At 48.7% G+C, this 12,113-nt stretch overlaps 1 protein-coding gene across 1 annotated transcript; it reads left to right on the forward strand.

Annotated features, from left to right (window-relative positions):
- Positions 1-5,391: 5,391 nt before the first annotated feature.
- On the forward strand, positions 5,392-6,710 carry NOG (noggin). The gene has a single exon (XM_033138736.1). It carries the CDS (start codon positions 5,953-5,955, stop codon positions 6,625-6,627), a length of 675 nt encoding a protein of 224 aa, XP_032994627.1. The 5' UTR covers positions 5,392-5,952; the 3' UTR covers positions 6,628-6,710.
- Positions 6,711-12,113: the final 5,403 nt, after the last annotated feature.

Genomic DNA, 12,113 nt, shown 5'->3' on the forward strand with positions numbered 1-12,113 from the left:
CCAAAGGGAAGTGAGTGGAAATATTAACCAGGCATACTTAATAACTCTAGCAGTTGAAATAATATCTGATATACTTGAACGAGCATACCTAGATATTTAGGTTTATTGATATGAGTGAGTGTGCATGCAATGGAGGTCTTTGACTCAAAACATGATTCGCCCGTATCAGTTGCAACTTGCATACTTGTAAATAATTCGTTACAAGCGGAACTGGCTGATTTTTAAAGAGGGACCTGGATAAAGTTCCCATATTTCACAGAGCCACAGAAATATTAACCGAGAGGTAGCTGCTATGATCATGCTGACCGATTCTTTTGATATAACCCAGGACTCTGAATTTTCACCTAGAACGCCTTGGATCAAACCCAGAACATCTGGATGAGTCAGAGTCCCTTTAAAAAAAGGGGAGAAACACATCTGTTCTTAATTTTGATTAAAGACTGGAGAACTCATCATGGCCCTAGGTAGGTGGGTTAATTCTTGAAAAATATAATTACAATGCAAGTAAGGGGACGAGAGAGAGAGAGAGAGAGAGAGAGAGAGAGAGAGAGAGAGAGAGAGAGAGAGATCACAGGGACTATTAGAAAACTAGTACTCTTTTTTCCAAAATAGAAACATGCCCATGGATTCAGTAAATCAAAAGACTGGTGTAGAGTACTCTAGTAAAACACTTAAGGCCATGATATACCTCTACGGAGAGCACTATTAACTTCAGTGATTTTCAGAGCTGAGAAGAGGGCACTGAAAGGATAACCTACCAAGCAACGTCCTATTTAAGCAAAGTACTTAAGTACTGATTTACTTCAAGAGATGCTTGAAATTAATCACCCACGCAGTCTTCATTGAAGGCGGTGGTGGGTCGGCTATTAAATTTTAATAGAAGTCTAGTACCGAGCCACACACATTCTGCTGGCTAAATTAAATGTGCCTACTGAATGCAAAGTGCATCCACATTCTCGGATATTTCCTAGCGAAATGTTTGTAAATGTGGAAACAGTCACTTTATCAAATTTGAAGCTGAAATGCAGACATGTTCTCCCTTACCAGGAAAGTATGTTTTGGACAGAGAATGTTGCAGGGTGGGTAGGTGGGGGGGGGGGGGTGTTCAGAAGGCATCTTTCAGGGCAGGAGGAGGGGACCCCTGATTGGTTCTTCTGTTTCCGTTCTGGTGGTATTAGATATGCACAGATACCTGCTATCCTCGTCTAATAAGAACATAAGAACAGCTGCTGGATCAGGCCCATGGCCCATCTAGTCCAGCATCCTGTTCTCACAGTTTCCTGTGATAAAATTGCATCTATGGTGAACCAAGGTTTCCTGCACTGACCTGGCATAATGAATTGATCTTGCCCCACACTGGAGCGGGAAGCCTCTTGCACTGCCGACTTTGGAAACAGAAGTTTGGAAGAGATCCTTATTCTCTTGTAGCAGAGTTAAGCACAATAGTGATTGCTCCAAACACATTAAAACTTGGTTAAATTTACATCTGCCGTCATCCACCTTTAAACAAATGTTCCTCATGAAAATACTTAGGCTAGAATAAATCACAGACACTTAGTTTTGCAAATAAGTGGATGTTTTACTCACAGAGTTTCAGAAATTACAGCAAACAAGTCTCCATCCATTGACAGTAAAAATAAAGAAAAGGGTTCCAAGTGACTTAAAAAGAAAAGAATTTGGTTTCCTTACTAAAAGAATCATGCAATATTTGGTTTAGCAGAGATGCAGTTTGTAAAAATCACCTTTTAAAGAGATTTTCCATTTAGTTGATTTTTCTTGCCCCTGAGAGGCAAGATGCATGGCTTCTTTCTTCGAGGAAGGCAGCAAAGAAGAGAGAAAAGGGAGAAGGAATGGTTGCTGGGAGCCTCCTAAGTCACACCAAGTGACAACTTGAGCTCAGGGCTCAGGTTAACCCTTTCATGCATGCAAGCATGAGTCAGTAACTGTATACATATTATAGCAGCAGAAACCTCCAGAACCTGCCACTGTCCATTAAGTCTGAAGTTGCAAGAGGTCTTCATAATTCAAAGCAGTTTCGAGTACAGGGCTTGAGCGTTCACAGGAGGATATCCAACTGATGACAATGGAATTGCCTGACCTTTTATGGAACAGAACTAAATGACTTAACCCATTCACAGCCCCATGTGCCTTTTCTGAATGTGCCATGTGCTTTGCCCCTACAATGTATGCGTATTATTCATAATTAACTATCCCATGAGCTAGAAGAGATGGAGAACCTTCAGTCCTCCAGATGTTGTTATCGACTCCAGCTCCCATCAGTCCCAGGCACTGTGGCCAACAGCCAGGCATGCTGGGAGTTGTAGTCCAACAACATCCAGAGGGCCACAAGCTTGCCATCCCTGGTGTAAAGGGACCAGAGGCATTGCTAGGTGTTTAAAAGTATGTATGCTCAGGATGCAGGCCCATGACACAGAATTATAATAGAGTGCCTCTGGGAAGGTTTAAATAGTGGGATAGTTTATGGAGCATCCAGCCACCCTGTGTGCAAAGTTGTTTCTAAAGAATTGTGCTTAAAAATGGAGGAGAGGGGCAGGAGATATGGGGCCTAGTACAACCGATCTAGGATTCAGGATTCATCTGGGCAACCCCTAAAAACATCCCTGGAAGCAACATTGCCTCCCCTGTCCGGCTCTGGCAAGAGCAGAGTCTTCAAGATGCTGCTGGCTTCCTAGAGAGGAGGGTTTCCTCCCAAATACTACTGCCCAGCTGACCTGGAAAGCAGATATCATAGTTCAAACTCTCTCCACCCCACCCCAAAGAAGAGGTGGGGCAAAGAGTTTCTCCTACTCTCTTAAGAATAAGGCAGAACATGTTTTAATGGCAGAGGTGAAGACGTCTCTCTCCCACGCACTTGTATTTGCATTTCTCCAAAGAGGTAAGGAAACTGTGTCAGGTGTTATGCTGTTTTATCTACACAATAATATCGGAGGAATTATATATATAGTAACCCACCCAAAGCTGCTCGGATGAGCTTTGTAGCTGAACAAGGATGTGAGCCTGGGCATGCGCTCATCAAAATTCAATTGTGCGCTCCCCCTGACATTTATTTAATTATGTGGCACCGCCAAGGTGCATGGTGCTATACAGAATGAAAGAAGGCAGGAGTTTACAATCAAAACTGACATCGCATTCACAGCCATGCATTCAAAGCATGTTGGCTTCCCTCCCAAAGATTCCTGGGAACTGGTAATAGTAGCTCTGTGAAGGATCAAACTACAGTTCCCAGGATTATTTAAGGGGAAGCCACATGCTTTGAATGCATGGTTGTGGAAAAACAGGGGAAACAACAAAAGAACAGGAAGGAAGCAGAGCCAGGAGAAAAATGGGGAGCAATTGTTTCAAGCCCTGTTCAAGTTGTCTTAAACGGTTCTGTGGAGGGATGAGGTTGCACGCACCTTCCACACAGCTTTCAACCTTTCCACCTCGAGCAAGGAGGCCTGAAGGAGCTGGTAAGGGCTTGCAGATTTCCCCATGGCTGGGCAAGCCCCAGTCATAGAATCATAGACTTGTAGAGTTGGAAGGGGCCACGAGGGTCATCTAGCCCAACCCCCTGCAATTTCAGGAATCTTTAGTCCACAACCCTGAGAATCAGAGCCTCATGCTCTACCAACTGAGCCATCCCATAAGTTTGTGAGGAGGGTTGCAACTGCATCCGACTCCTTAACAATCCCCATCCCAGACCTTCCCGTTCAACATGGAAAGATGGGAAGGGCGATGGGAATGAGTCCAGTGGCATGCAGTTCCACACTCAATCAATGGATGCACTTTTAAGAGGCCCCGACCAGCATTCCCATTGCAGGATAGGACAGTGGTGTGGATGTAAGAGCCAACTCCTGTGGGCCAAGGTCCCTTCAACACATCCACCCAATAAAATATTTGAAGGGACCAGGGGACCGCAAAGTTGATGGAAACTGCCATTCAAAATGGTATGCGTGTGCCAAGTGTCTGGTTGATTATGTGGAGCAGGGCTTACCTGCTTCCCCCCCAATATTTTATTCAAGTTGGCACCCCTGGGTGGGTCATTTTGCATGCCCTGGCATGGCAGTGACCAGAGGAAGGATAGGAATTGCCAGAGGCTCCCTTCCCCTGCCAACAGGAGTGGCAGCTTGGCCCCACGATCGTGGGTGCCTGGGGCTGTGGGTGTCATGCAGCGTGCATGGCCCTGCCTCCAAAATTTGTGTGGGTGTCCAGCCCCTTCATGGGAAAATCTGTAGGTGCTCTCAGGACCCCAAGGAGCCGCCACCTATGCCCACCAACACACATACACTGCATTGCCTAAATTTGGACATAGCTTTCGGAAAAGGAGGAAGCCAGCGAAACATTGGAAAGAACCGCCTATGGAAATTAAGAATTCTTCTTCCTTTGAAGCCTTGGAAGCAAGATGCCTGCGATTGGGGGGGGGTGTCTCTATTTCTTGGATATCATCGCTGCCCTTTGAAGAAAATAAGAAGACAGAAAACGATGAAGTGCAAGCCTGAAGGGAGAGCTTCGCCCAGACCTCCCGACAGTGTTTGTGTAACAACCCCGCTTCAATTGCACGCCTGGAATATTTCAAGAAGTTACCTGAGGGAGAAGAGCCAGCAGTCGCTGGATCCTGAAGTTAATCCCAGCAGAGGGCGCTCTCTCCTCCAGTTTGGATTAGCATTAGGCAGCAATTTCACGCTCGGAGAGAGGAGGCGTCTGCAGAGAACTTCTCAGGCTGGACGCCAACAAGCACGCTTAGGAATTACATCACGGGCTCGTGTGTGAGTGTGTGTGTGTGTAGTAGCGGCGCAAATAAATGCAGCCGCCGCGACCAGGTACTGGGGCAATAAGTGGGGGAAGGCAAGGGGAGGGGAAAGAGCTTGGAGGCGGAGGAAGGAAAGTGAAAGGAGCCCGTGAGAGCCCGCAGAGGCGCACATGGAGAGGCTAGGTGCCTTGCAAGGTTGCAGAACTCTCCTGCCGCTGGCACGGAACTCCAGCTCGGGGAGCTTGGTCTAAAAGCTGCCTGCCACCCACCCACAGCATATCCACGCGGAGGGGCAGAAGAAGGAGCAGCAGCAGTAGCAGCGAGCGAGGAAGTTGCCCAACCTCGTGGATTGCAGCGGTGCGCTTGCTTGCTTTGCAGGCTGCAGGAAGGCGTAGGGGGAAGACGCGCGCGCGCGCGCTGCAGAGCATCCTCTCCAAGCCACGCTTCGGCAGCAGCACGTTTGCAGCGGAGCGCAGAGAGACGTTCGGCGCCTTGGCCTCGCTTTGGTGGACGGCTCGGCGTGGTCCGGCCAGAGGCTTGCAACAGGAGCTGCTCCCGGCAGGACTTTGGCTTTCGTGGAGGGATCGTCGCCGCCGCCCCCTCCTCTCCACCTCTGTCCTCTGCTTCTTCTTCTTGAGAGGTGCCGGAAAAGAGCGAGTCGGTGGTTTCCATAGTGATGGAGGAGCACGGGCAGGAAATTTAAAGGCGCTGGATCCTCGCGAAGCAGACAAGCTGGTGCCAACGTGCGTGGCGGCGGCTGCTGTTGCGGCGGCGGCGGCTGCTGCTGCTTTTGCAGGCTTTTGCAAAGAGAAACGGGAGCCGGGGGGAAAGTTTGCAGAAGAAGCTTCTGCTGAGTGACACCGCGCAACCAACTCGGGAGCCAGAGGAACAATTGCACCGAGCTGGACGAGGCGTCAGGTCTCCGGAACGCGACGGTTTGCTTTGGCTTGGTGGCGTGTGCTTTTCTTATTTATTTTATTTTTCCCTCTTTTTGCATATACTCACCCGAGGCGTTTGCACGCGCCGAATTGCTCCGCGGGGCTGAGCGTGGCGCATCCCCAGGGCGACCCCCTACTTCTTTCCCACGACGTCTTGCTCGGATCCCCGCGGCGTCCCTTGCGCGCTTCTCCCGATGCCTTTTTTGCTCGGCCTGGCCGCCCGGTGAGCCTCCCTCGTTCCCTTCCGTCCCTCCCCCGTCGAGGATGGATCATTCCCAGTGGCTCGTGACTATTTACGCCTTGGTAGTTCTCCTGGGGCTCCGTCTGGAGCGAGGCGCTTGCCAGCACTACCTGCACATCCGCCCTGCTCCGAGCGACAACTTGCCCCTGGTGGATCTAATCGAGCACCCGGACCCTATCTTCGACCCCAAGGAGAAGGACCTAAACGACACGCTCCTGCGCAACCTCCTGGGCACCCATTTCGACGCCAACTTCATGGCGGTCTCCCTGGCCGACGATCGCCTGGGAGGGGACGACCTGGCCGAGCTGGACCTGCTGCTGAGGCAGAGGCCGTCGGGGGCCATGCCCAGCGAGATCAAGAGCCTGGAGTTTTACGACGGTGGCCTGCAGGCCAGCAAGAAGCACCGGCTGAGCAAGAAGCTTCGCCGGAAGCTGCAGCTGTGGCTATGGTCGCAGACCTTCTGCCCGGTCCTCTACACGTGGAACGACCTGGGCAGCCGCTTCTGGCCCCGCTACGTCAAAGTGGGCAGCTGCTTCAGCAAGAGGTCGTGCTCCGTCCCCGAAGGGATGGTCTGCAAGCCGGCCAAGTCGGTGCATCTGACCATCTTGAGGTGGAGGTGCCAGCGCCGGGGCGGGCAACGCTGCACGTGGATCCCCATTCAGTACCCTATCATAGCCGAGTGCAAATGCTCCTGCTAGTGGACTTGGGGGGGGACTGGGAAGGGAGCTGCCTGCGCGGTGCACTTAATTCCCATCCTCACCCCTTTAAAAAAAAAAAAAAAACTGCAAAGATCGTGCCCACCACCCACCCCCCTTTCAGATTTCTTGATGTGTTTCTCTACCCCCACAAAAAAAAAAAAACTGGTGGTGGACTTTGGAAAAGCTCCAAAACTACGGACAGCTTCGGCCTCCCAGTTCAAAACGCTGCACTGCACTACGAGGTGTAGGGGAATGTAACTTTGTTATGTCTGCGAGCGTCTGTGTGTGAGTCGTGCAGAGGTGACAGAAAGTGCGCGCGTGTGGCTATATAAATAGAGGCACCCTCCCCGTTTGAAATCTATTAAAAAAAAAAAAGGTCAGTGTTACAACGTGGAGTAAACACCCTCGTCTACTGTATTGTTCAAGAGTCTTCTCATTGATCGCCGCTTTAAGGTTATTTTGGCTCCCTCTCCCCTCCTTTTAATTTATATTCCAGAGAAAAATATTAGGGGAATTTAAGAACCTAACCAAACAAACAGCCCCCCCCCCCATCTACGCCGCCCCTTTAAAAAAAAACTTCGCTTTTTTGCGAAGGTTTTTTTTTTAAAAAAAACGAAACGTAAACTTTTGGTAAGAAAAGAAACATATATATATATATATAAATATATATAAGATATTTTCCATTCTTCGGAAAATGTATGTGTGCGTTGCGTGTGGAATTTTTTTATGGACTTCAAGATATTATTATTGTTATTGTTATTATAATAAAAAGCTTAGGACACGGTGTTACTGTATATAGTGAAATTTTTTTTGCTGTTGTTGGAATGTCTTTAACCCTCTGTAAATGGAAGAGAGCCTGCTATTTATTCTTTATATCCGTTCCCTTGTAGTCAAAAAAAAGTTCAGTTCAGAATTAAAATCAACCACTAAAACACGGAGCCCTGTGGATTCTCTTCGGTGTTGGGCTGGGAGGCTAAGGTCAGAGGCGTTGTGTTGTGTTAAAGGGAGCTTGCTGTACCTTATTAATACACTTAATTTCCATTCGGCCTTTCCTTCAAGGAGCTCCAGGCAGCATCCGTGGTCCTCCCCCTCCCCATTCCATCCTCCCAACAACCCTGCGAGGTAGGTCAGACCAAAAGAAGGCGGCTGGCCTGAAGGCCACCCAAAATGTTTCATGGGTGAGCATGAATTTGAACCTGATCTCCCAGGCTCTAATCTAACCACTGTGCATCACTGCCTCTCTTGGATTGCTTTCTGCATTTGGGGCAGGAACGCTGAAGGAGGCAAACCTCTTTAACAGCACCACATCTAGGTGTGCTCGGAAGGAAGGCCCTCCCACGTTCAGGACTCCCCCCCCCCCAAAAAAAAGTAGTGTGCATAGAACTGGAGCACGGTTCGTGGGGAGATCTAGCTCCTTTTTTTCCTTTCTGTTCCCCACTCCCTTAAGGGAGTTTTAAAACTTCGAGGAGAGGCGGCGGGGACTGGTTGGTGGTTTTGCTTTGTAATGCTGCTTGCGCTATTGGCTGTCACCCATCCTGGAAGGCACAAGGCAGAGACGCCTCGGGCGGGGAGTGGCGCGGGGGGGGGAGAGAGAGAGAGCAACTCAGCGGTTACCGCTTTGACATCTCATTTACAAGGAGCCACGTGTCTCTGACACCTCCCATTGTGGTCGAGCCCAGCGGAAACCTGAGCCTCGACGGCGCGTTCTTGAGCGCTAGCTGGAGACGGCCGCCTATCCCGCGCCAGAGCGAGCCAGCGCCCCTCTCCGCCTGCCCGCCCCCTTTGCGCTTAACCTCTCGGCTTCCGAACAGAAAGCAAGAAGGCGCCTCCAACATCATTGCACCCCCCCCCCGTCCCTTTCCATGCTCTAGCCTTGCCCGTCTTTTTTTTGCATCCAAATTGGCCGGAGTTGAGATTCTTCTTTTCTCTCCCTCTCTCTCCCTGCCTTCCACTTTCTAGCGCATAGGTGCTGGCTCCCTGGGTGCCCGCCCCAGCACCCACAAAATTCCCAAGAAAGGGGCCGGGCACTCATGGGGCATAGCCAAGGGGGGCAGCTGCCCCCCATCAAGTAAAACAATAACAATACTTGACTGACTGACCAATCACGTCGGTTCTGCCCCCCCCCAACAAAAGTCCTGCCCCAGCTAACCAAGTCCTGTCTCACCTAACAAAAATCCATGCTACACTCATAAATTTCAGTGCTGGGACCATGCACACTGTAAAAGGCACCCATGGTCACGGGGTCAAGCTGGCACTCCTATTCCTGAGTGTGGCTCCCGTTGTCCTCCACCCCTTGCTACTCAAGCAGCTATACAGTAGTTGTGTTTCTGGGAAAGAATAGCAGAATCGTGGAATTACAGAGTTGGAAGGGACCCTGATGATCATTTAGTCCAACTCCCTGCCATGCAGGAATATGCAGCTTGTCCCATACGGGGATCGAACCTGCAACCTTGGCACGATCAGCACCATGCTCTAACCAACTGAGCTATCCAGACTAGAAAGTCAGGCTCTGCCATGTTGGGGGATTCCTGACTCCAGATCCACTAATCTGCGTCAGTCACTCCACTGTTCCTTTTGCATTTCTTCCTTTTCCCTTTACAACACATGCTTGTGGGAGAGAAATCCCTCTTCTGTCCACATTGTTGATGCTGTAATTACGGAGCCAGGAAACGGTGTTGGCGCTTCCAAAATATGATTAGGGAGCCTCTGTACCACCGGAGTTGGACTACAACTCCCAACATGCTGGCTTCGGCTGATGTGAGGTTGCCGTGTGGCAAATAACTGGTGGGCCAAAAGTTTTTCATTCCTTTTAAACTCTGGGAGAGCCAGGGGCATAGGCAGGGGGGCAGCTGCTCCCCATCAGGTAAATAAATAAAAACACTTAACTAACTGGCATTGCAGATAACTCAGTTTTGTTCCCCCCAACATAAAGCCTGCCCCCCCCCGGGGCTTCCATGGGTTCAAACAAATCCCACACTGGGCAGCCCCCTTTGTTTCCTGGTCAGTTGCTTATCAAATAGCAGCGTGCCAGAAATTTAACAGGGTTGATTTTTGTTCCCTGAACAAATAACCTTTATAAAAAATCTGTTTTAGTACTGTGTTCAAAATGTTGCAGTTCATCATGTCCATAATCTTCACTGCTACCCTGAAAAGTAGATCAGCGTTGAAAATAGAAGAAATTGGGAAAAACGTCCTAAGTCACTTCTCTGCCTGCAGAGCTGCACCTGTTGGTCTTCTGCTCTTTGTGCAAAGTCTTCTCTGAGCCGGTGCCAACTCCCAGGGGAGCTGTAATTTTTGTTTTTAACCCACCCACCCCACCCCCCAGGGCACCAGCTTGGCAAAGGCCACGTTAAAGGCACAGGAGCTCAGCCAGAAAAGGTTGGGGCATCCTTACAAAGACAAACCAAGTTTTGTGATTTGCTCCTACGTTATATCACAGATACTTCAATCAACAGGCGATCAATACTTCCTCTTGTTCCTTCAGCTGCTCTTCCATATCCAAAACACCCCCTTGCCTTCCCCACCACCAACGACCTCCCAGACATGGACATTGATAGCTCTCCAACTCCCCATACTTTGTTTGCTAAGTGTTCTGTCTCAGGTAAGTGAATCATAGAATTGTGGTGCTGAAATGCAGGGATATGCAGCTGTCCCTTCTTCTTCTTATTTGGCGATCACTCGTGGCTGAGGAAGATTGTCTTCCATGAACATGGTTTTAACAGTGAGTCCGTAAGTGGCTGTGGAGGCCAATTCTGGATCCACACATCCTTCCACAGTAGGGACATAGGTTTCCAGACAGGAGTTGATCACGGTGAGGGTTTGCCAAGCGCGCCTTCCTCTTAGCACGTTTCTCCCCTTTGTCCTGAATTCGAGCACCTTCAAAGTCCCATGTGGGGTTCGAACCTGCAACCTTGGCATTGTCAGCACCCCACACTAACCGACTGTGCTATCCAGGCTGTTTGAATAGGTTTGCAGCCTTAATTTGAAGCAGCTTCAATTGAACAAAGCAAATATGCCTAGGATTGCAGCCTTGTTCCAGTATTATTATTATTATTATTATTATTATTATTATTATTATTATTATTATTATTATTATTATTATTTGTACTGCGCCTATCTGGCTAGGTCCCCCAAGCCACTCTGCGCGGCTTCCAACAAATATTAAAATACATTAAAATGTCACAGATTAAAAACTTCCCTAAACAGGGCTGCCTTCAGGTATTTTCTGAATGTCAAGGAGTAGCTTATCTCTTTGACCTCTGATGGGAGCGTGTTCCACAGGATGGGTGCCACTACCGAGAAGGCCCTTCCAACATCTGGATCCTTGGCCCAGTTCAACCCAAGGGGATGGATTCCAATTATCCTAGTTTAGTTCTCTCCAACACACATTTGCAAGTATTACCAAGTTTACTTGGTTTAGGACGGCAGGTATTCGTCAGGATCATGAGCACTTTGTGCCAGAAGAAAACCTCACCACTCCTTTCAAGTGAACTTACTTCAACGTAATTGAACTGGAGTGCATTGTGGGTCAGTTTAAAATAAGAGTTTAGGCTTAAGTGAGTTGCAGTTTGGGGCCTGGGTGACCTCGGGTAAAATCCGCACCCTTCCAGAGCCAGTGTGGTGTAGTGGTTAAGAGCAGTAGACTTGTTATCTGGGGAACCGGGTTCACGTCTCCACTCCTCCACATGCAGCTGCTGGGTGACCTTGGGCCAGTCACACTTCTCTGAAGTCTCTCAGCCCCACTCACCTCACAGAGTGTTTGTTGTGGGGGAGGAAGGGAAAGGAGAATGTTAGCCGCTTTGAGACTCCTTCGGGTAGTGAAAAGCGGGATATCAAATCCAAACTCTTCTTCTCTTCTTCCAGGCTTTACCAGAAACAACTGAAGCCTTATCAGTCCACTTCCTGTAACACAGGATTTGTCAAGCTTTATGGAGTGGTGGGTGCATTTTGAATTTTGAGAGAGGGCTGGGGGGCGTGGGGGGGGGCAGAACACACAATGCCTCCCCATTGTCTTAGAGGGACAACCACCCCATAACCTCCAACATGTCTCAGATGAAAATAGGGATGTGCTATTCTATTATTATTATTATTATTATTATTATTATTATTATTATTATTACTACTATACATTTAAAAGCTTCCTTCAGATGTCTTCTAAAGGTTGTATAGTTACTTATCTACTTGGACTGAGGCTCACATAACTCCATACCTTCCAACAGCTGAGATTCCTGCATTGCTTGGGATAGATGATCCAAGATTATATGATTCCTTCAATGATATTGTTTACACAATATCAATTTTACACGGGGGGGGGACCCCTCCTTCAGAACCGGGGAAAATACACAAGGTAGCCACACGACTGTCATTTCACAGAAATTGCTTAGAAGGCACCTGCCAATTTCACCCCATAACTTTCTTTATTGGACTGCTAGAGATGTACTTTTTAAAAAAGGAAGGAAGGAAGGAAGGAAGGAAGGAAGGAAGGA

The sequence above is a fragment of the Lacerta agilis genome, chromosome 2 (genome assembly GCF_009819535.1).
Source record: "Lacerta agilis isolate rLacAgi1 chromosome 2, rLacAgi1.pri, whole genome shotgun sequence".
NCBI lineage: Eukaryota > Metazoa > Chordata > Lepidosauria > Squamata > Lacertidae > Lacerta > Lacerta agilis.